The 24,333-nt window shown below is 51.0% G+C and overlaps 1 protein-coding gene across 8 annotated transcripts in view; it reads left to right on the top strand.

The window, feature by feature from the left end:
• The window catches only part of PPP6R2 (protein phosphatase 6 regulatory subunit 2), a 61,634-nt gene that overhangs the window by 19,721 nt on the left and 17,580 nt on the right, over window positions 1-24,333 (top strand). For 7 of the 8 annotated variants that reach the window (XM_070371387.1, XM_070371385.1, XM_070371384.1 and 4 more), the window contains 4 exons: window positions 9,993-10,235; window positions 17,436-17,622; window positions 22,498-22,635; window positions 23,732-23,797. In XM_070371387.1, the coding sequence (XP_070227488.1) occupies window positions 10,009-10,235; window positions 17,436-17,622; window positions 22,498-22,635; window positions 23,732-23,797 (618 nt within the window). In that variant the 5' untranslated portion in view covers window positions 9,993-10,008. The remainder of the gene's footprint in view (window positions 1-9,992; window positions 10,236-17,435; window positions 17,623-22,497; window positions 22,636-23,731; window positions 23,798-24,333) is intronic. The other variant, XM_070371388.1, reaches the window with a different exon arrangement.

The raw sequence follows: 24,333 nt of genomic DNA, 5'->3' as shown, positions 1-24,333 counted from the left end.
ACATTCTGTTGTTTTTCTCTGTTTCTTTGCATTGTTCGCTGAAAGTCAAAGTCAAAGGGTTAGTCTCTCAGTCGTGTCCGACTCTTTGCGCCCCCATGAACTGTAGCCCACTAGGTTCCTCTGTCCATGGGGTTCTCCCCTGGAGTGGGTAGCCACCTTCTCCAGGGGATCTTCCTGACCCAGGCATCAAACCCAGGTCCCCTGCATTTCAGGCAGATATTTTACTGTGTGAGCCATCAGGGGAGAGGAGGCTTTCTTCTTTCTCTTTGCTATTGGAATTCTGCGTTCAGATGGCATATCTTTCTTTTTCTCCCTTGCCTTTCGCTTCTCTTCTTTCCTCAGCTGTTGGTAAGGCCTCCTCAGACAGCCACGTTGCCTTGTTGCGTTTCTTTTTCTTGGGGATGGTTTTGTTCACTGCCTCCTGTACCGTGTTCCAAACCTCTGTACGTGGTTCTTCAGGCACTCTGTTGATCAGATCTCATCCCTTGAATCCATTTGTTACTTCCACTGTATAATCCTAAGGAATTTGACTTAGTTCATACCTGAATGGCCTAGTGGTTTTCCCTACTTTTTTCAGTTTTAAGTCTGAATTTTACTATAAGGAGCTCATGATCTGAGCCGCAGTCGTGAGCCAGTGCCTTGTTCTAAAGACGAGCTGTCAGTGGCGGGCCTCTGGGTCATCTTGGGAAGGAAAGTTAGCCTTCTGGTAGGCAAGGGTGCAGTAAGAGGATGCTAGCATCTCTTTGGAGGGTAGCACAGAGTTGTTGGGATACAAGAAGTGTTTGGAAAAGACGTGTGCAGCCGCTACCCGAGTGACAGTTCTAAAGCTACTTTATACCAGTTCCTTGGCCATGAGATGCGCTTGCCTAAACTGGGGCTGTCGCTGTGAACTCTCCAGGGATGCCGCTGCTGAGATCACCCGTTTCTTACAGTGCGTGGCTAGTCACTGAAGCTCAGGAACGTTAGTACACAGAGATTTTTGGTTGAATGATCTAGAATTGTAGCAATGTGGGCCAGTGAGCTAATGGTCAGTTTAAGTGAATGACTTTGAGAGTAATTTAGTTTTATTTCTAGTCACAGTGCTGGTTTATATGTAATAGGTGAGATGAGCAAAGGTGAGCTTTTCTTTAAAAAATTGTTTTTTAAATTTATTTATTTTTGGCTGCATTGGGTCTTCGTTGCTGCTCATGGGCTTTCTCTATTTGTGACGAGGAGGGACTCCTCTCTAGTTGGGGTGGCAGTCTCCTCATTGCAGGGCTCTCCTCGTCGTGGAGCACAGGCTCAGAAGTTGTGGTGCACAGGCTTAGTTGCCTTGTGGCACGTGGGATCTTGGACCGGGGATTGAACCTGTGTCGCCTGAATTTGCAGGCAGATCTCTTAACCACTGGACCACCAGGGAAGTCCCCTAAAGTGTGTGTCTTTTGTTGGAGATTGTTTTTTAGAAATTAAATCTGAGAAAATTCTTTTGCATTGATTAGTTTATTCCATATATTATACAACTATTAAAATTATCATTAGGACTAATTTCTTTTTTAAAATTCATTTTTATTGAAGTATAGTTGATTTACAGTGCTGTATGTTAGTATTAATTTCTACCATTTTGTTTCACATTTTCCTTTACTAGTACTTCCCTGTTTTTATATCTCCTTTTCTATTTTCCGTCGGATAGATTATTTTTGTTTTACTCCTGATTAAAAGTTACACATTCTATTTTGTGTGTGTGTGTGTGTATGACCTTGAACTTAAGACCCTTTGTTATGGGTGTTTGACTTTTCAAGCTTTATAGGATCTTTGCTTTCCTTCAGTAGGACAACTGTCCTAATCAGGAGAGGCATGTCCTCTCCTGATTGACGTGCCCCAAAATTCTGACCTCTGCTCTATTTTACTTAAAAATGTGAGTAGTGATTGAAGGATATATTAGGATTCGTGGGCTTCCCTGGTGGCTCAGTGGTAAAGAATCTGCCTGCCAATGCAGGAGACACAGTTTTGATCCCTGCTCTGGGAAGATCCCATGTGCCTTGGAACAGCTAAGATTGTGTGCCACCCTCCTGGGCTTCTGCTCTAGAGCCCGAGAGCTGCACCTGTGAAGCCCTCTTTGCCCGGGAGCCTGTGCACCACAGCGAGAGAAGCCACCACAGTGAGGAGCCCACACGCCGCGCTGAGGAGCAGCCCCTGCTCACTGCAGGTGGAGAAGAGCCTGTGCAGCAGGCAAGACCCGGCACAGCCCAGAGTGCATAAACAAGTTTTTGGAAAAAGGATATGTTAGGATTCCTTATCTTGTTACTGGATAATGCAAAGCTTGTTTTAGTAGCAGTTTTGTGGCGATTCTGGGTGGGAGTGGTGGGTGGTGGTTTGCCATCTCCATGAAGAAGACCAATGAATACGGGTGAGGCTGAGGTCAGGCTGCAGACGGAGAGGCGGAAGGGGCCCTGAGGGAGTCTGTTTTCTGTTGTTGTTACTGAAACCCTGTAGATGTTTTTGTAAATTGCAGGTTATTTTATAGTAAGCCTCTCCAATTTATGAATCCTTTCTAAATCTTGCACTTAGCTTTATAGCTCTTTTGTCACTATTTAGCCTTACCGGAGAAGGCAGTGGCGCCCCACTCCAGTACTCTTGCCTGGAAAATCCCATGGACGGAGGAGCCTGGTAGGCTGCAGTCCATGGGGTCGCTAAGAGTCGGACATGACTGAGCGACTTCACTTTCACTTTTCACTTTCATGCATTGGAGAAGGAAATGGCAACCCACTCCAGTGTTCTTGCCTGGAGAATCCCAGGGATGGGGAAGCCTGGTGGGCTGCCGTCTATGGGGTCGCACAGAGTCGGACACGACTGAAGTGACTTAGCAGCAGCATTTAGCCTTACGGAGAAGGCAATGGCACCCCACTCCAGTACTCTTGCCTGGAAAATCCCATGGACGGAGGAGCCTGGTAGGCTGCAGTCCATGGGGTTGCTGAGGGTCAGACACGACTGAGCAACTTCACTTTCACTTTTCACTTTCATGCATTGGAGAAGGAAATGGCAACCCACTCCAGTGTTCTTGCCTGGAGAATCCCAGGGATGGGGAAGCCTGGTGGGCTGCCGTCTCTGGGGTCGCACAGAGTCAGACACAACTGAAGCACCTTAGCAGCAGCATTTAGCCTTAAGTCTTTTTTCTAACGGTTTCTTGACCTCTGTGACTGTTGCGTGCAGTGCTGTGTCTGCTCGTGGCTGCGCCCGGCCTTTCTCTGGGCGGTGTGAGCGGGGGCGGCTCTCTGCTTGCAGTGCTCCGTGCTCACGGCGGCTTCTCGTGCCGTGACTGGGCTCCGGGTGCGAGGCTTCCTTCACGGCGGCACGTGGGCTCAGTAGTTGTGCACTGGCTTAGTTGCCCCGCAGCGTGTGGGATCTTCCCGGATCAGGGATTGAACCTGTATCTTCTATATTGTCAGGCAGGTTCTTTTTTTTTTTTCTTTCTACCCCCCCTTTTTTTTAATATAAATGTATTTATTTTAATTGGAGGCTAATTACTTTACAATATTGTATTGGTTTTGCCATACATTGATATGAATCTGCCACGGGTGTACACGTGTTCCCCATCCTGAACCCCCTCCCACCTCCCTCCCCATCCCATCCCTCTGGGTCATCCCAGTGCACCAGCCCTAAGCTTCCTATATCATGCATGGAACCTGGACTGGCGATTCGTTTCACATATGGTATTATACATGTTTCAATGCCACTCTCCCAAATCGTCCCACCCTCACCCTCTCCCACAGAGTCCAAAAGACTGTTCTATACATCTGTGTCTGTTTTGCTGTCTCGCATCCAGGGTTGTCATTACCATCTTTCTAAATTCCATATATATGCGTTAATATACTGTATTGGTGTTTTTCTTTCTGGCTTACTTCACTCTGTATAATAGGCTCCAGTTTCATCCACCTCATTAGAACTGATTCAAATGTATTCTTTTTAATGGCTGAGTAATACTCCATTGTGTATATGTACCACAGCTTTCTTATCCATTCATCTGCTGATGGACATCTAGGTTGCTTCCATGTCCTGGCTATTATAAACAGTGCTGGGATGAACATTGGGGTACACGTGTCTCTTTCAATTCTGGTTTCCTCCGTGTGTATACCCAGCAGTGGGATTGCTGGGTCATATGGCAGTTCTGTTTCCAGATTTTTAAGGAATCTCCACACTGTTCTCCATAGTGGCTGTACTAGTTTGCATTCCCACCAAGTAGTAAGAATACTACCAAAAAAAAAGAATATTACAAAAACATAATATTGAGGGATTTCCTTGGTGCGCCATTGGTTAGGACTCCATATTTCTACTGTAGGGGACGCTGGTTCGATCCTTGATCAGGAAACTAAGGTTCTGCGTGCCGTGCTGTGCAGCCAAAAAAAAGTGATAAAAATATTATATGAGGTATAATTTACATACAGTAAGTGGACCCATTTTATGTTTGTAGTTCTGTGAATTTTAATAAATACACCGCCATGGTCAAGATGCAGGGTATTTTGACATCGCTCTCACAACTCTGTCTTGTTGCTCTTGCCTGTAGCCTGTGACCCTGAGCAGCCTCTCGTCTCCTTGGCACCATGGGTTCAGTTTGCTGTGCTTAAAGTTGCATTTAAATGGAATGATTTAGCTTTGCTCTTTCGTGTCCGGCTTCTTCACTCACCAGGGTTTTAGCTTCATCTGTCCTCACAGAGGCGCTTGCTCCTCTCTGCTGAGTAGTCTTCTGTTGTAGGAATGGCATCACTTATCTCTCATCCGTCGGTGGGCATTTGCGCTGCTTCCAGTGTTTGGCTGTTATGACTAAGGCATTTGTGAACCTTCGTTTACAAGGCGTCTTTGTTTGGATTTATGATTGCATTTCTCTAAAGTTAATACCTGGGATTGGAATTGCTGGGTCACATGGTAAGTGTATGCTTAACTTTATAAGAAACTGGCAAAGAGTTCTGCAGGGTGGTCATGCCATTTTACAGTCCTGCTCACAGTGCGGGAGTTTCTGCCCTGCGTCCGCGTGGACCGTGCTGTTGACAGCATTTTAATCTCAGCTGTTGGAGTGGCGCCCCTTGGCGTACTTTTCCGATAACAACGGTGATAGTTTTCCATGTGCTTATTGGCTGTTTTTATATCTTTCTGCAAAGTGTTCAGATCTTCTGTCCATTTGTTAAAAAATACTTTTATTAGCCTTAGTTGCAGCGTGTGGGGTCTAGCTCCCTGTTCAGGGGTCAAAGCCAGGCCCCCTGCGTTGTGAGCACAGAGCCTTAACCCCTGGACCGCCAGGGAAGTCCCTGTCCATGTTTTCAGTCGAGTGTTTTTTATACTATTGCTTTATAAAAGGTCTTCATGTTAACTCATTAAGAATGCTTTGTTAGAGACTTGTGGCTTGGTGATATAGAATTTGCTTGCTACTCCAGGAGACATGGGTTCTATCCCTGGTCTGGGAAGAGCCCACTGCTGCGGAGTAACTCAGCCAGTGCACCACAGCTGATGCGCCAGACTGCAGAGCCCTGGAGCCGCAGCGCTGAGCCCAGAGCCCTAGAGCCCCTGCTCCGCAACGAGCAGGGCCCCCGCGGTGGGAAGCCCGCACACCCCTGCTCTCCACAAGTAGAGAAAAGCTGCGTAGCAGTGAAGACCCAGCACAGCCAAAAATGAAAACAAATAAAATTATTTTTTTTTAAAAAGAATGCTTTATCAGATATAGAGAGCAAATACTTTCTCCCTTTCTGTGATTTATCTGTATTTTCTTAATGGTATCATTTAAAGAGCAGGAAGTTTTCAATTTTGATATAGTCCTGTTTATCAGATGTTTTTATTTTTATTGGGCTGTCGGGGTGGGTTGGAAACTCTCTCTGCAAGTTATGGCCCATTAGGGAGACGTCTGCTCTGATTTTCCTGGGATGGCTCTCAGAGCTTTTTCTTTTTCTTGCAGCCACAGCTCTTGCTGTAGCAGCCTCTTCAGGCCCACTGCTGAGTGGCTTCTCTTTGGGAGAGAATTTCCTCTTTTTCTTGGGATCACTCTTGTTTCCTGACTCTTCAGGGTCATTGTCTGGTTCCCCTTTGGGGAAAGAGTTCTTCCTTTTGGGAAGACTTACAGTGCTAGCCGTCTCTTCAAGATCACTACCAGCCAGCTCCTTCTTGGAAGAAGATTTCTCTTTCTTGGGTTTGGAGAGGAGGCTTACAGGTCTTCCGTTCTGTTCGCCTGAGGCCCTCCTGGGCCTCCGCTTCTTTCCCGTCTTTCGCGTCTGCTTGCGCTGCCCTGGAGCACTGCTGCTGTTGCCTGAAGATGCCAGCACAGCTGCAGCCCACCATTTCGTTTCCTTCTGTAAGCGTGTCTTCTGTTTTTTGAGCAAAAATAAATAAATAATAATAATAGTTTGTTTTTCCTTGTGTCTTATCTATCACAAGTTTACAAATATTTTATTCTTAAGTTTTCTTCTAAAGATTTTAGTGTTGGTGTTTATGGTTAAGTCTGTGATCCATGTATGATGTGAGGTAAGGGTTGAGGTCTGATTTATATATAGATACTCAACTTTCCAGAGCTATATGTTAAAAAGGATTATCCTTTCCCTGTTAAATTGCTGTGGTACACTTAGTGAAAGTCAGTTGGCCGTGTGTGTGTGTTGGTCTTCATCTAGTCTCTCTGTTTTGTTCTGCTGAACCACTAGAACCACACTCTCCTGAGTAATCTCACTTTATAGGAAGCCTTAAAATCAGGCGGTGTTAGCACTCCAATTTTGTTCTTTCTTTTCAAAACTGCTTTGGTTCTCCTGGGTTTTTTCCCATATACATTTTAGTAGCAACTTGTCCATTTCTATTTTTAAAAATCTGCTAGAATTTATTTGGGATTGCATTGAATCAATAAACCAGTTTAAGAAAAACCCATGTCTTAACATGGTCTTCCCTAGTGGCCCAGCTGGTGAAGAATCTGTCTGCAGTGCAGGAGACATGGGTTCCATCCCTGGGTTGGGGAGATCCCCTGGAGGAGGGTGTGGCAACCCACTCCAGTATTCTTGCCTGGAGAAGCCCATGGACAGAGGAGCCTGGCGGGCTACAGTCCACAGGGTTGCAAAGAGTCGGACACGACTGAGCGACTAAGCACAGCACAGCAGAAGTTAAAAATTTTTTATTGCTAGTATATTGAGATACAGTTCCTTTTTGGATATTGACCTTGTAACTGGTAAGCTAGCTAGGTTCACTCATTAATTCCAGTAGCTCTCTTCCGTGCAGATTTCTTAGGCATTTCTGCTTACACAGTCATGTCATCTGAGAGTAAGGACAGTTTTACTTATTCTTTTAACCTGTATGTGTTTTTTTCCCTTGTCTTCTGGTACTACCTTGGATAGAAGTAGATCTTGAATAGGATCTAGAATAGACGTGCTCAGTTTCTTATTCCAATCTTAGAAGGAAAACATGCAGTCTTTTCAGCACATTAAGCGTGCTGTTAGCTGTAGGTGTTCTGTAGATGCCCTTTATTAGGTGCAGGAAGTTCCCTTCTATTTCTAATTTATTAAGAGGCTTTATTTTTGTCATAAAAGTGTGTTGTATTTTTTTCAAATTACTTAAACCCAACCATGTTACATTAAATAATCTAAGTACTTTAATTAAAAGGCAAAGAATAACAGAATAACAAAGCAAGACCATATCAATTGTGTGCTGTTTAGAAAAGAAACACTTTAAGTGTGCAGATACAGATATGTGGACAGTACAAGGACGCTGCAGGATGTGGCCAGTGTGAACTAGGGGAACGGTGTGCTGTGTTAGTGTGGGACTCTCGGCCACTCTGGCTGAGAACAGGACGCAGAGACCACCTCTGGCTGCGCTGCTCGGCAAGTTCTTGTTTGGATAAAAAGCCCTGGTTAGGTGGGGGTCTGCCTCCCTGGATTGTGTGCTGTCCACGTGCACAGGCCATTCTGTAGGGCTTCAGGAGAGAGGGCGCCTGATGTGTGGGGGCAGCAGTCTTGCCCTGAAGGCCCATCTAGCAATTGTTTTTTCTGGTCCCCTAGAGTCTGTCACTAACGCTGCAGATACTCATCTGCACTCCTCACAAGAGAAATAAGGAAGATGTTAGGACCTAGATGGAAATCGAGTGCGGGTTGACTTGTGGAGCCCCTGCCCTGAGTGTTCAAGTGCCCTGCGTCTGCGTCTGGCGGGCAGGGGGGATTTTCGCCAGTGAAGGGCCTGAGCACAGGAGCGTGTGCAGCGGGTAGGGGCAGAGCGCGGTCTGTGTCGGGAGACACGTGGCGTACTTGTGGCAAGGGTGGAGCTGGGGGCAGCGGGGAGTCCCCAGAGGACCCGGAGGCACACTGGGGACAGCGCCCTGGCGAGCGCTGGGCCTTTGGGGCCAGACAGGCTTTAACGCCGCCGTGAGAGGAGCATGAAGATGTCTGTTTCGGGAAAGGGAGTTTAATGCAGCAAAGACAAGAGGCTGTGGAGGGCATGGCTGGACAGCTGAGGGGCTGGTGTCATGGGGTTCTGAGAGGTGGGCTTCACCCACACAAACTAGGGCTTCCTGTCGTGTGGGGAGTCCTTTACTCTTCCAAATAAAAATATTAGATCAGATAAATCCCCCATCTGTCATCATGATTTTGTAAATAGTGATTTAACACTGAAAAGATTCATAATCTCAAAATACAGGTTTAACTTGGTTAAAGATACAGACTTTGAGGCCTTCCCTAGTGGTACAGTGGCTAAGAATCCACCTGCCAGTGCAGGTCGACACAGCCTTGATCCCTGGTCCGGGAATATCCCACATGTGAAGAGCAGCTGAGCCTAACACAATTGCTGAGCCCGCACTCTAGACTGCGCGGCGCCCCGTGCTCCGCAGCAACGGAAGCCACCGCAGAGGGAAGAGGCTTGAGGCTGCAACTAGAGAAAGGCAACCGAGACCCAGTGCAGCAACGCAAAAATAAATAATTGATGAATTTTTTAAAAGTACAGGCTTAGGTTTTTCATTTTGTATCCGACATGGAAAACTTTGCTGCAAACCAGCCTAGGCTCACAGACTGCCACAGGGACTTGCTGAGTGGTCACACGTTGTATAGTCCAGGCACAAAGAGCCAGGCCTGGAGACGGGGTGGGGCTGTGGCCTGAGGGCTGCTGGGCGAGAAGCCCAAGGTGGGGAGTGTGGAGCCTTGGTGTGCAAGTGGAGGAGGGGCTTCAGGGGCAGCCCTTTCCACCCAGCAAGGGGACAGGACGGGGGCAGGGAGGTGGGGGCAGCGGCGGAGAGACAGGAGAGCAAAGCTTGTTGCCCTCCTGGGTCCTGGAGGCGGGCGGCCCGGACCTCAGCGGGGCAAGTAGGGAAGCCCGGGGGTCAGGAGGCAGAAGAGGCAGGAGAGAGGGGCTGAGGCTGTGGCCCCTGTGGGGTTTCCGTGTGAAAGGCGAGGCTGGGCAGGGGGAGCTGCTTAGGCCCAGCTTGCTTGGATAATTTTGGCAGGCTTTAAGCTGTGTGTGCGGCTTCTGCTTGCCTGGTCCCTGGTCCCTGGTGCTGGGATGATGAAAGCAGAGGAAGGGGTCTCCTGGCCTGTGGGCCTGCAGCGGGGCAGGGGGGGGTGGGGCCTGGGGGATCAGCCTTTAGGCTGGAGATGCGCTCCTGGAAATGCTTTGCTGCTCTGAGTTGGCTGCACAGGAAGGGCTGTCTCTCCTCAACCAGAAAGTTTTTTCAAAGATAGTATACAGAAAATTAAAAAAGTACATGATTTGGAGACATCTGGGAACAGGTGGGCAGTGTTGATTGAGGAGGGAGGTGGACACTGGGAGGAGGTTTGTGAGTTGTGAACTCTCTGGGTGGAGGGGTATCTGCTGTCTGACACGGGGAAAGGTATATGCGGCCTCGGGCACGGGGCCGTGAGCAGGAGCTCCAGCGAGAGGGGAGGAGGCGGGGGCGGCCAGTGGGGGCACCCCCTGCAGCCCAGGCCAGCCAGCGTGGACTTGGGACTCGGCTGCAGGGTGGCTGAGGCCCACGTGCACAGGCTGGGGGAAGTGACCCTCTTGTCTGCTTGCAGCTCTGTGGCCAGCACCATGTTCTGGAAGTTTGACTTGAGCGCCATGTCGCACGTTGACAAGCTGCTGGATAAGGAGGGCGTGACGCTGCGGGAGCTGATGGACGGGGAAGACATCCTGCAGGAGTGCAAGGCCCAGAACCGGAAGCTGCTGGACTTCCTGTGCCGGCGGCAGAGCATGGAGGAGCTGGTGGGCCTCGTGACTCAGGACCCCGCCCTGGACCTGGAGGAGAGGGCCCGCTTCAAGTGGGTACCAGGCCGGGCTGCGCTCGGGGGCAGCGGGCAGGGCTTGAGGACGGCCGGGGCCGAGCTTTTGAAGGGAGCAGCTGACCCTGAGTGTTGACCCCACCCTACGTGTGAGGAGGGCCACTGGCGGGCTTTGTCTCTGTGATGTTTAAGGTCTGGGTCCCTGTGTGTGATTCCTCACCCTGGGTGGTAATGAGCAGCAGTGCAGCACGTTGAAGCGTTTTGGGGAAATGCTAGAAAAAGGCTGAGCCCTGACAGAGACGGGCGCGTGTGCTCGGCCTGGTGAAGCGGCCAGTCCCCGGCGACGGGTGGCACGTGGCCACTTGACTTGGGGCCTTCTGCCAGGAGGAAGCATTCTGTGTCAGTTGTCCCGACGGGTGACGTTAAGACAGGGCTGTGACCTTAGGAGATGACAGAGGGGACCGAGTGAGGACTTGGGACCGGGGCTGGGTGCGGACACAGGAGTGTGAACGGCGGGGCCTCGGGGGGCAGGAAGGGCCCAGCACTGGCCTCTGACTCTGAGGGTGCCGCTCGGGTCCCACTCAGACTCTGGGACGTGCAGGAGCAGGGGTTGGTGGCACGGGGAGTCAGGGCAGACAGGGTGCCCTCAGCTGCTCACGTGGCCACTGGGGTCGGCGTGTGTTGTCACGTCTTAGAATGGGCTAGGGAGTTATGGCCTGAGGTCAGATCCTGTTTTTGTAGGACCTGCCAGCTGAGAATGGTTTTACATTTTTAAATGGTTGGGAAAAAAATGAAAAAATTGTAAACATTTACCTGAAAATGGCAAAACCCACATTTCAGTGTCCGTCAGTAAGTCTTCTTGGATACACCTATGACCTGTTGTCTGTGACAACACAAACCCTCTAAGACAGTTACTCTCTGACCATCTGTAGAATGTTTTTGCTGACTCAGGAGGCAAATAAAGCAGGATGAGCCGATGAGGGCGGGGGCGCAGTCAGGGCTGTGGTCTGCACACCCGTCTGACTGGAGTGCTCCAGAGAGAGGCAGGGGCTTGCTCGTGGAGGAGCCAGGGCGCGGTGTGGCGGGTCAGAGGCTGTCAGGCCGCCTCCTGAGATGTGCCTGGTCTTATGTCCGCGTCGCCACTAGTGACCCCATTCCTTTCACTCTTTTGCTCCCGAATGGGCCCTGTTGCTGCCCGAGCGGGGGTCTCCTGTCAGGCGCTGGCAGCAGTGGGATGGGGAGGAGGGCTGGCTGGCTGGTTGTGCTTCTGGGTAGAGGGTCCCATCGCGGCAGTAGAGACTGGGGGAGCTTTACAGTCAGAGTTTGAGGAGATCGGCAGTTGGCGAGCACAAATAAGGCAACAAGGAGACCTGCCGCTCTGGGCAGGGACACATACAAGTAAGTAGACGGGCTGGTGTTTGCATGCTTATACAGAAAGGGCAGCCCCAGATAGGGATTTAATTAACAACTGTGGTCTAATTTTATAGAGGCGGGGAGAGGGCGGTGGGCTGGACGGGCCGGCTGGTGTGAGAGCCCTAGCGTCACACAGGAGGTCAGTTCGTGATGTCTGCAGTTGCTGAAGATGTGTGTTTGTGTTTTATTTGGAAACATGGAGGTGAATAGTAGAGAAGGTGCCAAGAGGCTACGGTGACCGTCCCAGCAGTATGGCCTGCGAGTGGGGATGCAGGCTCTTCCTCAGGAGCCTGGTCATGCTGAGTCGTTAAAGCATGTGTGCATGTCGCCTGTTAAAAAAAGAACAACCTTTATAATTTAAAAGTTAATTTTAAAATTAACTTGCTTATTAAAGATTAGTTTGCTTTTAGTTAAAACTAAATATACTTTTTGAAAAGAGAAATAGGCTGGGTAGATGGATGAGGTAGTAGCTGGAAGAGGGTGGGGGGTCAGGATTATTTTTCAGAGGTGCCGAGGGTACAGATTGGACCTGTTTCAGGCTCTCAGCCATGGGTCTCTGTCGAGCCAATCCGTGTGGCCCTCAGGGTGTGTGGCAGCACCCGGTGAGCTGGGCGTGAGCGCGGTGGGCAGGAGCCCCGTCATCTCAGCCTCCAGACGGCTGCCCCCGTGGCCGCCCTGACGGCCGCGTCAGCCTGTTGGCTGCAGGCTGGATTATGCAGAGACCTGTCCGGAAGTAGGGGTGCCTCTGAGCCGAGGGGCCCAGGGGCCACCCTGAGTGGTCAGCTGCTCTAATACCAGAGGAGCTCCATGCAGCTGGGGCCCTGTGCAGCAGCCTGGGGCCGGGAGCTGGCCCGAGATTCCTGAGGATGCTTCTGGCTCTTTCTTAAGGTTCCCGTGCAATTTGCCTGCCGAGCTTTGGGCCATTTGAGAAATGAGACGAAAGAGTCCGCAGGTGGATGCCAAGCTCACACTGTTGTTTCTGACGCAGTGGTGTGGCGATGGATGGAGGAGGCCTTCCTCTTCCCAAGTCACAGACCTGCGTGCTTGTGGGGAGCAGGGCTGGGCCCGGCAGCCCAGGAAGGTCTCCCCGCACCCCCACCCCGCCCTGCAGGGCAGCACAGAGGGGGACACCGAGCTGCGGGGAGCGCCTGGGGAGCAGCCGGGCAGGCCACAGAGAGGCGTGCAGAGGCCCCGGGAGCCTCCGCCGTGACGGCCCTGGACTCTGCTTCCTCACCCGGTAATTGCTGCGGCCACCTCCTGTGTTCCTGGGTTTCATTCTTCTCTCTTTCGCTTGCTGCCCCTGGCAAGTTCTGTTCTCTGACAGTCTCCTGAGTGTACCCTTCTCCCTCGGGCTGGCTCTGCCGGGTCACGTCCAGGCTGGACATGGTTCTCCTGCTGTTTTGAAGACTCTAGGGTTGTCTTTGTCAACTGAAAAAAAAGGTACAATTTAAAAGCTGAGAATTACATTTTACTTGGTGGACTCTCTGAAGACTTTAAACCCTGGGGAGAGGACTCCCCGATAACTCAGGGACACCTCTGAAGAGGCGAGTGAGGAGCCAAGATGTGTAGGAGTTTTTCCAACAAAGACCAGGTAGTCAGAACTTCAGACGATTGCTGTTCATTAAAGAAGACCAGACGACTCACGTTGTGGATTGAGCGCCTCTCTGTGCCTAGGAAGGTGCGGGGTCTGGGCTCACGCTCCACTCCTCTGACCTGCCCTGCCGCTGTCTTGGTCACATCCTGTGCACTCCCATCCTGAGTCCCCTCACGGCTCGCCGTTGAGGGTGGCGGCTCTGACAGAGGGTCCCTGCGGGGCTCCCAGGGCCGGGGCGGCCTGTGTTCACGGAGACGTGCACGCGGCTCACTCACGCCTTCTCTTCCTGACTCCAGCCCTGCTGCTGAGAGGTCTGATGCCACAGGCCCCCAGTTTCCTCAAGGGCCTCCTAGGGCCTTTTCTAACTTTGTTGCTCTGCAGTTTCCCAGGACTTTATCCCCTGGGTCAGGACAGGGGGATCTCAGAAGTGGCACCAATAATCCAGGAGAACTTTAAAGTCAAAGAGTTTGGGAGAAATTAGTAATAAATACATACAAAACAAAGCAAACAGAAGCAGGGAGTCTCATTGCAGCAAGCTCTCCGCCTGCCTGGGGACCACTGTTTGCACCGAGGCCTCTCTGAGTGCACAGAGCACGGCTCCTGTGCACGAAGCACTGTGAGGCCAGACCGAAACGTCAGAGGTTGGAGCAGAGAGATGTGTTTTACTGTGGGGCTGAGCAAGAATAGGTGGCTTGTGCTGTTGCCAAAATGTTGGCTCTCTGTGCACCATTGCCAAACGGAAATATGAAGACAGAGTTGCGGAGGAGAAGGAAAAGAAAGGGACAGTGTTACTCGCTCAGTCGTGTCGGACTCTTTGCGACCCCATGCACTGTAGCCCACCAGGCTCCTCTGTCCATGGCACTCTCCAGGCAAGAATACTGCAGTGGGTAGCCATTCCCTTCTCCAGGGGATCTGCCCGACCTAGGGATCAAACCCGGTCTCCTGCATTACAGGCAGATTCTTCACCGTCTGAACCACCAGGGAAATGGCTTTATTGCTTTGCCAGGCGAAAGGGGAACGCTCAGTAGGCTAGTGCCTCAGGCACTGTGCCCCACTTCCTGGTGAGTCGGGAGAGATTGTGTAGTCAGGCAGGGGTCTGTGATAAGGACCAGAGCCGAAACAGTCTTGCATTCTTTCTTCTGCAATCTCTAAGGAGTGGGGTTGCTGGCAAGATCAGGGTCTTGTATGCAGGGCCTCTGGTGGTCGTCTCCTAATCTTTTATGGGTCTCTCTGGATCCTTTAGTCTTGTTTCACATGGTTTCCTGGCTGCTGCTCCTCTGATTAGTAACTGTTCTGCCTTTTGGAACTCAAAGAAGGGCGTGGAAGCTGCAGTCTTGTCTATAAGAAGGCTGTGTGCGTGCACTCAGTCGTGTCTGACTCTTTGGGACCCCATGGACTAGAGCCCACCAGGCTCCTCTGTCCATGGAATTTTCCAGGCAAGAATACTGGAGTGGGTTGCCATTTTTTTTTCCAGGGGATCTTTCCAACCCAGGAATTAAACCTGTGTCTTTTGTGTCAGCAGGCAAATTCTTTACCACTGAGCCAAGAATTGATGCTTTGTCTAAAGGAAATGGGGGACAAAAAGGCCTCCTTGCCTGGGAGACCTAGAGGGCCCTGCTTGGCATCAGTGCCCAAAAGCCCTAAACTCCCCAGTAGTTTTAGGGGAGAAGCTTATAGGCAAATTTGAGGTGAGGGCTGCGGGATGTGGTGCTTTCTTCTCTTTGGTTGGTGGTGAGGTAACAGGGCAGAGTTCCAGAAATCTTGGGCTCAGCCTGAAGTTACTGTTATCCATCTGGGGGTGGGGTGGGAGCTTAGTTCTGCTGAAGAGCTCAAAGGTATTGTTGTGTGTATCCCTTTAGCAGGAGATGCTTGCTCCTTGAAGAAAAGCAGTGACCAACCTAGAAAGCATATTAAAAAGCAGAGACATTACTTTGCCTGCAAAGGTCCGTCTAGTCAAAGCTATGGTTTTCCCTGTAGTCATGTATAGTTGTGTGTGCTGGGCAGTAAAAAAGGCTGAGTGCTGCAGAATTGATGTCTGTGAACTGTGATGTTAGAGAAGACTCTTGAGACTCCCTTGGACTGCAAGGAGACCCAGCCAGTCAATCCTGGAGGAAATGAACACTGAATATTCATTGGAAGGACTGACGCCGAAGCCGAAGCTTCAATACTTTGGCCACCTGATGGGAAGAGCCAACTAACTGGAAAAGTCTCTGATGCTGGGAAAGATTGAAGGCAGGACGGGAAGGGGACGACAGAGGACGAGATGGTTCGATGGCATCACCAACTCAATGGACATGAATTTGAGCCAACTCCGGGAGATGAAGGACAGGGAAGCGTGGCATGTCCTTGGGATCGCAAAGAGGAGGAAACGACTGAATGAGGGAACACCATTAAGGCCCCTGCTCCGGGGCTGCACCATCGTTTCTTGACTGCCCCGCGCTTCCCTCATCAGCTGCTATTTGAACCTGCGCTTCCTAACCTGGGGGAGGTGTGTGTGTGCTTGCTCACTCCCTCAGTGGTGTCTGACTCTTTGCAACCCTGTGGACTGCCGCACGCTAGGCTTCCTTGTCCTTCACTATCTCCAGGAGTTTGCTCAAACTCATGTCAAGTCAATGATGCTATGCAACCATCTCATCCTCTGTCGTCCCCTTCTCCTCCTGCCTCAATCTTTCCCAGCATCAGGGTCTTTTCCAGTGAGTCAGCTCTTCGCATCAGGTGACCAAAGTATTGGAGCTTCGTCGTCAGTCCCTCCAGTGAATATTCAGGACTGATATCCTTTAAGATTCACTGGTTTGATCTCCTTGCTCTCCAAGGATTCTCTAGAGTCTTCTCCAGCACCGCAGTTCGAAGGCATCGTCTTCGATGGGGTGGGCCCTCCGTGGGGCCTCTGCCCCCTGGGCTAACAGGAGCACCTGCCCCACAGCCACGCTGATGGCCCTACCTCCGCCCCTTCTGCACCTGGTTGGCTGTGCGCTCCATCAGCTGTTGCCTCTGGAGCCTCTTAACCCACAGTGAGCGCCTTAGTTTGGGGCCCTCTGGGTGGCTTCTGCGAGCTGGAGGGTCGCTGCGGCTGACCTTGATCCGGGGCTGCCCGTGTGCCAGGCTCTGCTCTATGCACAGCCTTGGGGAGGGTGGACTCTCAGCTCCCGTGTTTGGATGCGGCAGCTCAGGCTCCAAGAGACTCAGTCACGTGCCTGAGGCTACACAGCGGGTCCCGGGCGGCGTGTGCACAGGCCTTGTCACTGCACCGCGAGGCGGGCTCTGGATGCCGCGGGGCGTCAGGTAGGCCTGTCCGGCCCGTGTCTGTGAGAGGGTCAGGCAGGGAACACAGTGGTACGAGGTGATACATGCTGGGATCAGGAATGTGTTCTGTCTGATCATTTTTATCAAAGGAATAATGCATTTTAACATATATTTGTAGGGAAGTAGCCAGTTAGCCAAAATGGCGGTGGTCAGGCTCTCTGAGCCCAGCCCTGTCCCCCACGTTTGTAAACGCACGGTTGTGTAGCAGCTGAGATCACTTACCACATGTGCACGGCACGATGCACCCACCTGGCCACGGGCCACTTGTATTCTGTAAACATACATAAGCTCCACCTGAAAAGCCCTGGCCTCCGGGTTATGGCTACGTTACGGCTGCATCATGACTGTCCACTGGGGCAACAGCAAGAGGAGAGACCACCGTGTGTCTGCTGCTCCGGCGGCTGTGCCTGTCAGGAAGGAATAAACGCGGCGTAGTCAACAGTGAGATGCAGTAAGACAGCACTTCTTAATAATAATCTGCATAGCACGTGCCCTGGTGCTGCATAAGCTGTGGTACGGGGGCTCTTCAGTCTGGGAACAGGCCGGGTCTGTGCTGGTTGCTGTGTGGGGTGAGCAGCGCGTGGAGAGGGAAGGACGACCTGACACACGTGAGAGGCCTGGCGGGAGAGTGGAGGGCGGAGGAGAGGCCGAAAGGCTGCAAGAGGCTCCATAGAAAACACAAACAGAGTCTGAAAATGTAGGATGTCAGGATGAGGGTATAAGGAGTCAGCGGAAAGGATGATTAAACGTTGAGCTTCTAGTGAAAAATGCTGGTTGGTCACAGAATAATCACATTTTTATTCTATTGTGAGGTCTAGCCATTTTGGTTTTTGCTTGTGGAGCTGCTTCCTAAGAGAAGACTGTTAAGGGGCTTCCTGAGCAGTGGAGAAGTCCAGTTCGCACCCAGCTGTTGCTCTCTGCCCCTGCAGATACCCGAACACAGCCTGTGAGCTACTGACGTGCGACGTGCCACAAATCAACGACAGGCTGGGAGGGGATGAGACTTTGCTGAACGTTCTTTACAACTTCCTGGACCGTGAGCCGCCCCTCAATCCTCTGCTCGCCAGTTTCTTCAGCAAGACCATTGGTAATCTCATTGCAAGAAAAACTGAACAGGTAATCATCCGCCCAGCCCGCATGCTTTGGGAGGGAGGCTCGGCTGATGCGTGGAGGGCGGTTCTGACTGTTCCGAGGGACACACCTGGAGCCGCGTGGCTGCTGCTGTGGGAGCCGGGGTGGATGAAGAAGCTGGCTTCCCGAGAGAGGGCCGCGGGCCTGCTCTGGATGAGCAGCACTAGCGCTGTTCGAGAGGGGCACAGGCCCCAGGCGAGGCCGGCTTGCCCTCTTGCTGACCGGTCCCACCGTGAGGCCCAGGCCCTGCTTGCGTCGTGCTAGGACCGTAGGATTCCTGCTGTTGCATCTGTGTTTATACCATGCACGGGTTCTCAGTCGTGCCCAGCTCTTTGCAACCCCATGGACTATAGCCAGCCTCCTCTGTCCATGGGATTTTCCAGGCGAGAATACCGGAGTGGTAGCATCTCCTTCCCTGGGGAATCTTCCTGACTCGGGTGGAACCTGCGTCTCCTGACTGACGGGTGGACTTTTTACCACTGGCGCCACCTGGGGATCACTTCTTTGTGTCTAGGGCACTTGTTGTTTCAAATAAATAAAAGGAAGTTCTCCTCTGTCCAGTGGATAGGACTCTGTGTCCACTGTAGGTGGCTAAGATCTGTAAGCCGCGTGGTGCAGCCAAAAAATGAAACGAATGCCAGTTACAGGTTCCTGTAGAGCGTGGGGTGAGCTTACCTCACTGAGCTGGAGCATGGTTCTTCTGGGCACGACGCGTGCGCCTGCCCCAGACCGCCCTGGCATGCTTCGGCACCATGCACCGCACACGTCCCGGAACGGCTGTGCGGTGTGCAGGCGCCTTGCCCAGCGCCCGCTTCAGGAGCCAGCATGTCAGTCTTTCATCTCCCGCCCCTGCTCACCGTCCCCAGTACTCAGTTTCAGAACAAACCCCAGACAGCGTGTTGGTTCTGTAAGCACTGCATTGTGAGTCTCGGAAGCATGAAGACTTCCTTTCTCCTGGTGTTACATCAGGTGGGCAGCGTGCGTGGCTAAAGTGAAAGTGCCTGAGGCTGTTTGCAGTCCCAGCAGCAGAGCACGGTTCCTGCTGCTGCACTTCCTCTCCAGCCTTTAATGGGATCAGTTGGTTTACTTCAGCTTTTCTGATAGTTGTAGATAACAGCATTGTGGTTTTAATTTGCATCACTTCGGTGACTGCTGAGGATGAGCACCTTTTTGTATATTAATCAGCCATTTGGATATTTTTTGTGTGAGATCTCTTGCCCATTTTCTTTCAGCCTCTCTGTTTTCTTTTCATTTGTAGCAGTTGTCTATTTTGTGGATACAAGTCCTCTGATTTTTTTTCGGCTGTGCCACATAGCTTACCAGATCTTTATTCCCCTACCGGAGATTGAACCTATGCCCTTGGCAATGGAATCTCAAGTTTGAACCACTGGACTGCTAGGGAATTCTCCCTTTGTTGATTTTGTGTTGCAAACATCATTTCCTACTCTGTTTGCTGGTTTTTGGGGTTGGGTTTTTGGGTTTTTTTTTGGTTTTTACTCTATTTTTTAATCAACAGTATCTGATTTTCATGTAGTGCAAATCATAACTCTTTATTTATGGTTGGTTTTTTTGTTTGTTTTGTCCGTTAAACTTTTATCTACTTCAAAATCATAAAGATACTCTGTATTATTTTATAGAAGCTTTATTGTTTTCAGTTCAGTTCAGTTGCTCAGTCGTGTCCGACTCTTTATGACCCCATGGACCGCAGCACGCCAAGCCTCCCTGTCCATCACCAATTCCCGGAGTCCACCCAAACCCATGTCCATCAAGTCGGTGATGCCATCCAACCATCTCATTCTCTGTCGTCCCCTTCTCCTCCTGCCCTTAATCTTTCCCAGCATCAGGGTCTTTTCAGATGAGTCAGCTCTCCGCATCAGGTGGCCAAAGTATTGGAGTTTCGGCTTCAATATCAGTCCTTCCAATGAACACCCAGGACTGATCTCCTTTAGGATGGACTGATTGGATCTCCTTGCAGTCCGAGGGACTCTCAAGAGTCTTCTCCAACACAACAGTTCAAAAGCATCAATTCTTCTGCGCTCAGCTTTCTTTATAGTCCAACTCTTACATCCATACATGACCACTGGAAAAAACCATAGCCTTGACTTGACGGACCTTTGTTGACAAAGTAATGTCTCTGCTTTTTAATATCCTGTCCAGGTTGGTCATAACTTTCCTTCCAAGGAGTAAGCGCCTTTTAATTTCATGGCTGCAATCACCATTTGCAGTGATTTTGGAGCCCAAAAAAATAAAGTCTGACATTGTTTCCACTGTTTGCCCATCTATTTGCCATGAAGTTATGGGACCAGATGCCATGATCTTAGTTTTCTCAATGTTGAGCTTTAAGCCAACTTTTTCACTCTCCTCTTTCACTTTCATCCAGAAGCTCTTTAGTTCTTCACTTTCTGTCATAAGGGTGGTATCATCCGCATATCTGAGGTTATTGATATTTCTCCCCGCAATCTTGATTCCAGCTTGTGCTTCTTCCAGCCCAGCGTTTCTCATGATATACTCTGCATATAAGTTAAACAAGCAGGGTGACAGTATACAACCTTGATGTACTCCTTTTCCTATTTGGAACCAGTCTTTTGTTCCATGTCCAGTTCTAACCGTTGCTCCCTGACCTGCATACAGATTTCTCAAGAGGCAGGTCAGGTGGTCTGGTATTCCCATCTGTTTCAGAATTTTCCACAGTTTATTGTGATCCACACAGTCAAAGGCTTTGGTATAGTCAGTAAAGCAGAAATAGATGTTTTTCTGGAACTCTCTTGCTTTTTCGATGATCCAGCGGATGTTGGCAATTTGATCTCTGGTTCCTCTGCCTTTTCTAAAACCGGCTTGAACATCTGGAAGTTCACGGTTCACGTATTGCTGAAGCCTGGCTTGGAGAATTTTAAGCATTACTTTACTAGCTTGTGAGATGAGTGCAATTATGTGGTAGTAGGGAAATGGCAACCCACTCCAGTGTTCTTGCCTGGAGAATCCCAGGGACAGGGGAGCCTGGTGGGCTGCTGTCTATGGGGTTACACAGAGTCGGACACGACTGAAGTGACTTAGCAGTAGCAGTATGAGCATTCTTTGGCATTGCCTTTCTTTGGGATTGGAATGAAAACTGACCTTTTCCAGTCCTGTGGCCACTGCTGAGTTTTCCAGATTTGCTGGCATACTGAGTGCAGCACTCAATATGCACTGCCTCAGGTCTTCCTAGCAGAAATGACCAGTGCAGACAGAGCATCACTTTCACAGCATTATCTTTTAGGATTTGAAATAGCTCAACTGGAATTTCATCATCTCCCATTTATTTACATATTATCTGTGGCTGCTTTTGTACTGTAGGGAAAAGCTGAGAAGTTGGGGCTTCTTTAATTTCTCTCAGTAACCTCATTCTCAGGGAATCAGTCTTAAATATTTTTTGTTATGTTTATTCTTAGGTGCTTTATATTTTCATGTTATTCTGTCTTTTTATTGAGAAACTTTACTAAGATAATTGTCGATTTCCTGGAATACATTCAACTTGATGGTGATACATTATGCTTTTTTTCATATTGCCTTTTTTTTAAAGAATTTTTTATCTGTTGCCATCAGTGAGGTTGGCTTATAATTTCCTTTAAAAGAAAACTTTTATCGGGGTATAGTTGGTTTAGTATTGTGTTAGTTTCAGGCGCACAGCAAAGCAGCGTGCGCATACATGTGTCCACTCAGCTTCTTTGCCCACACGGGCCGTTCGAGAGCGCTGAGCAGAGTGCACGACAGTGGGTCCTTCCATCACTGCCTTTTCTTCAAGTGCCCACAGCAAGTTTTGGAACCAAGATTTTATGTCCTCATACAATGATATGGGGCATATTCTCTCACTTTATGTTCCCCGGAGGAGTCCTGCATAAGATGGGGATATTTTTCTTCAAATGTTTGACAGAATTCTCTAGTAAAGCCACTGCAGTCTGGAGTTTTCTGTATGGGGACGCTTTTAATTATAGATTTTGTTTCTCTTGACACCCTAGAACTCCAGTTTTTTTTTTTTTTTTCTGTCAGTTTACATAAGTGTGTTTCTCAAAGAAATTTGTCTTTTAAAATTTATAGAATTTGGCATAAACTTGTTCCTGATGCGCTCTTGTAACAATGTCTGTAGGTGCACAGGGGTGTTCCTGGAGCCATCTTGCTGCCTCCTGTTTCTCTCTTTTCAAATACCAGTCCGCCCGCTCCCCATCGCCTCTCTTCTCTCTCTTCCTCCTCCTTCCTCTCCTCCCCGCTTCACTTCCAGAATGAGGATGGTTGGGACCCCCTGCCTCCCGCATGTCCCCATGGCCCCGGTAGAGCCCTGGGTCTGCCTCAGTGCAGTGGCCTGAACTCGCAGGCCCCTTTATTCGGTGGTCAAGAAGACCTCTTCATGGGCCCTTCCCAGCCATCTGTGTTCAGCCACCCGCCAGCTGCCCCTCCACCCTCCTGTCCTGTCCCTTCTGCCATCTATGGGGCCTGTCAGCTTTCCGGATTTGTGACTCGTGTCCAGGGACTGTCAGCTCTTTCTGCACTGGTCATTTCTGCTGGGAAGACCTGAGGCAGTGCATATGGAGTGGTCACTGTGCCATCTCACTCAGGTGTTTGGGCCCCATCAGTGCCCAGGCTGTGTGGGGGAAATTCTACCAGCCCAGGACCCTCTCAGGCTCCCCACTGCCTCCTGGACTTGTCTGTGCTCAGGTCTCTGCCTGTCACTGAGGGCATCTTTCTTACAACTCTTTCCACGTCTTTCCATTATTTCTGCTCAGTGTTGCTGAAAATGAATCTTTCTGTGGCAGTTCTCGGGGGAAGACAGTGTTTCCTAGGGTCAGGGCTTGCCCCGCTCGCCTCTCAGGGTTCATCTGGTTGCAGGTGATTGCGTTCCTGAGGAAAAAGGACAAGTTCATCAGCCTGGTGTTGAAGCACATCGGCACGTCGGCCCTCATGGACCTGCTGCTGCGCCTGGTCAGCTGCGTGGAGCCTGTCGGGCTCCGGCAGGAAGTCCTGCGTGTGAGTGTGTGGGCTCCTCCTCCCTGTCTGCGCGGCCTGCAGCTTCTCTGCCTGTGGACTGAGCGCCTGGCGTAGGGAGGCGGGGGCTGGCGGAGCAGCACTGGGGTGCCCAGCACCCGGCTTTCCACCCAGCAAGACCTTCCCTCCTGGCTGGGCCCTCAGAGGTTCTCATGGTGGCTTGTGTTTGAGGCGGGGTCTGTCCTCTGCACCTGTTCTCTTGTCTTGCCTCGATCCATTCATGAGCAGAGAGCAGAAGGGGGCTGCCTTTCTTGTGCCTCCCCACCAGGAGGCTGCCAGGGCTCTGTTGGGCGCTCATCCTGCGCCCAGGCGCCTGCCTGAGAGGAAGCACTCGCCTTCCGGGCTCCACGTAGAGAGTTCACGCAGACTGGAGTTGGCCTGCTGTCGGTCCTGACGCTCTCGCAGTGAGGCGCCCCCCACGGCTCCCTGGGCTTCCCAGAAAAGAGAGGGCGCTCGGCCGGGGAGCCCAGGAGATCTGTGCCAGTCACTGTAAGCTGTTGATCGGCAGGCTGTGTTTGTAGTTTAAAGTAGGATGAGTAAGCCGCCGGCCTTCTGGCCAGTCTCCAGCTCCTGGCGTTGACAGGTGCCACTCTCAGGTTCATAGCTCACTTCATCACGGAACAGCCGCCCACCAAGAACGAACTCTAGGAGCTGCTGTGGCTTGGTTAGCACGGCGTGAACATCAGCATTGTTAGGAGCTGGTGGGAGCCCTTCCCTGGACACGTTGAGCCTGTTGTGGATAAGGAAGTGTGGGGAGGAACCGGGCTGCTCTGGAAGGCCCAAGTGCCACTGGGAGCAGCTGGGCTGTGTGCGGGAGCGCACCCCCAGGCCCCAGCAAGGGGCTCCTGGCTCTGCTGCGGGGGTGTCCTGTGAGCAGTGCTCGAGTGAACCACGGGCGCATGTGGACGGGGCCTCCCTCCTCTTGGCATCTTCGGGTCACTCCAGAACTCGGCCACTGCCTGTGCTTGCTGGGCCTGGGTACATGCCGGTGTGGTGAGGTGTCTGTGCTAGAGCCTGGACTTCCCTTCCATTCAGTCAGATGTGAGCGGTCACTGACACGCCTCCGTTTCCCTTTCAGTGGCTTAATGAAGAGAAGACCATTCAGAGACTCGTGGAGCTGATCCATCCGAGTCAGGATGAAGACGTGAGTAGGGGCTCACGGAGCCACCTTGGGGCAGGAGCCCAGCTCAGGGCGGCCGCGGGCGCTCTCCGGCACTGTCTGAGGGCAGGCCACTCCTCCTCAGATGTGGACTGACGAGTTCTCCTCTTGCTTTAATCAGGCACTGACTTCTAGACAGTTTTTCTCTAAAACATAAAGCATACATATTATAAAAAATCAGTTTGAAAAGAATTGTGTTAGTTATCTATGGCTAAGTGACAGATTACCCCAAACATTAATTGCTTGTAACAGTATTTTTTATCTCAGTTTTTATGGGCCAGGGTCACAGGTCCTCTGCCCAGGGTCTCTCATAAGACTGTGATCATCTCAGGATCTGCCCCTGGGGGCTTGGCAGGACTGAGTTTCTTGAGGGCTGCTGTCCGAGGCTGCCCTCAGCTCCGTGCCCCCCAGCTCTGCAGGCAGCTCACAGCTGCTGCTCCTCTGGCCCAGGCACCCCTCTCGGGGACGGTCCTCACTGGCCGCTTCTTGCTCCCAAGGAGGGCGTCCAAGGGCTTGAGCCC

This window comes from Bos mutus, chromosome 5, assembly GCF_027580195.1.
Source record: "Bos mutus isolate GX-2022 chromosome 5, NWIPB_WYAK_1.1, whole genome shotgun sequence".
NCBI lineage: Eukaryota > Metazoa > Chordata > Mammalia > Artiodactyla > Bovidae > Bos > Bos mutus.
Note: the sequence above shows the minus strand (reverse complement) of the source record. Positions and strands in the feature narration are given on the sequence as shown.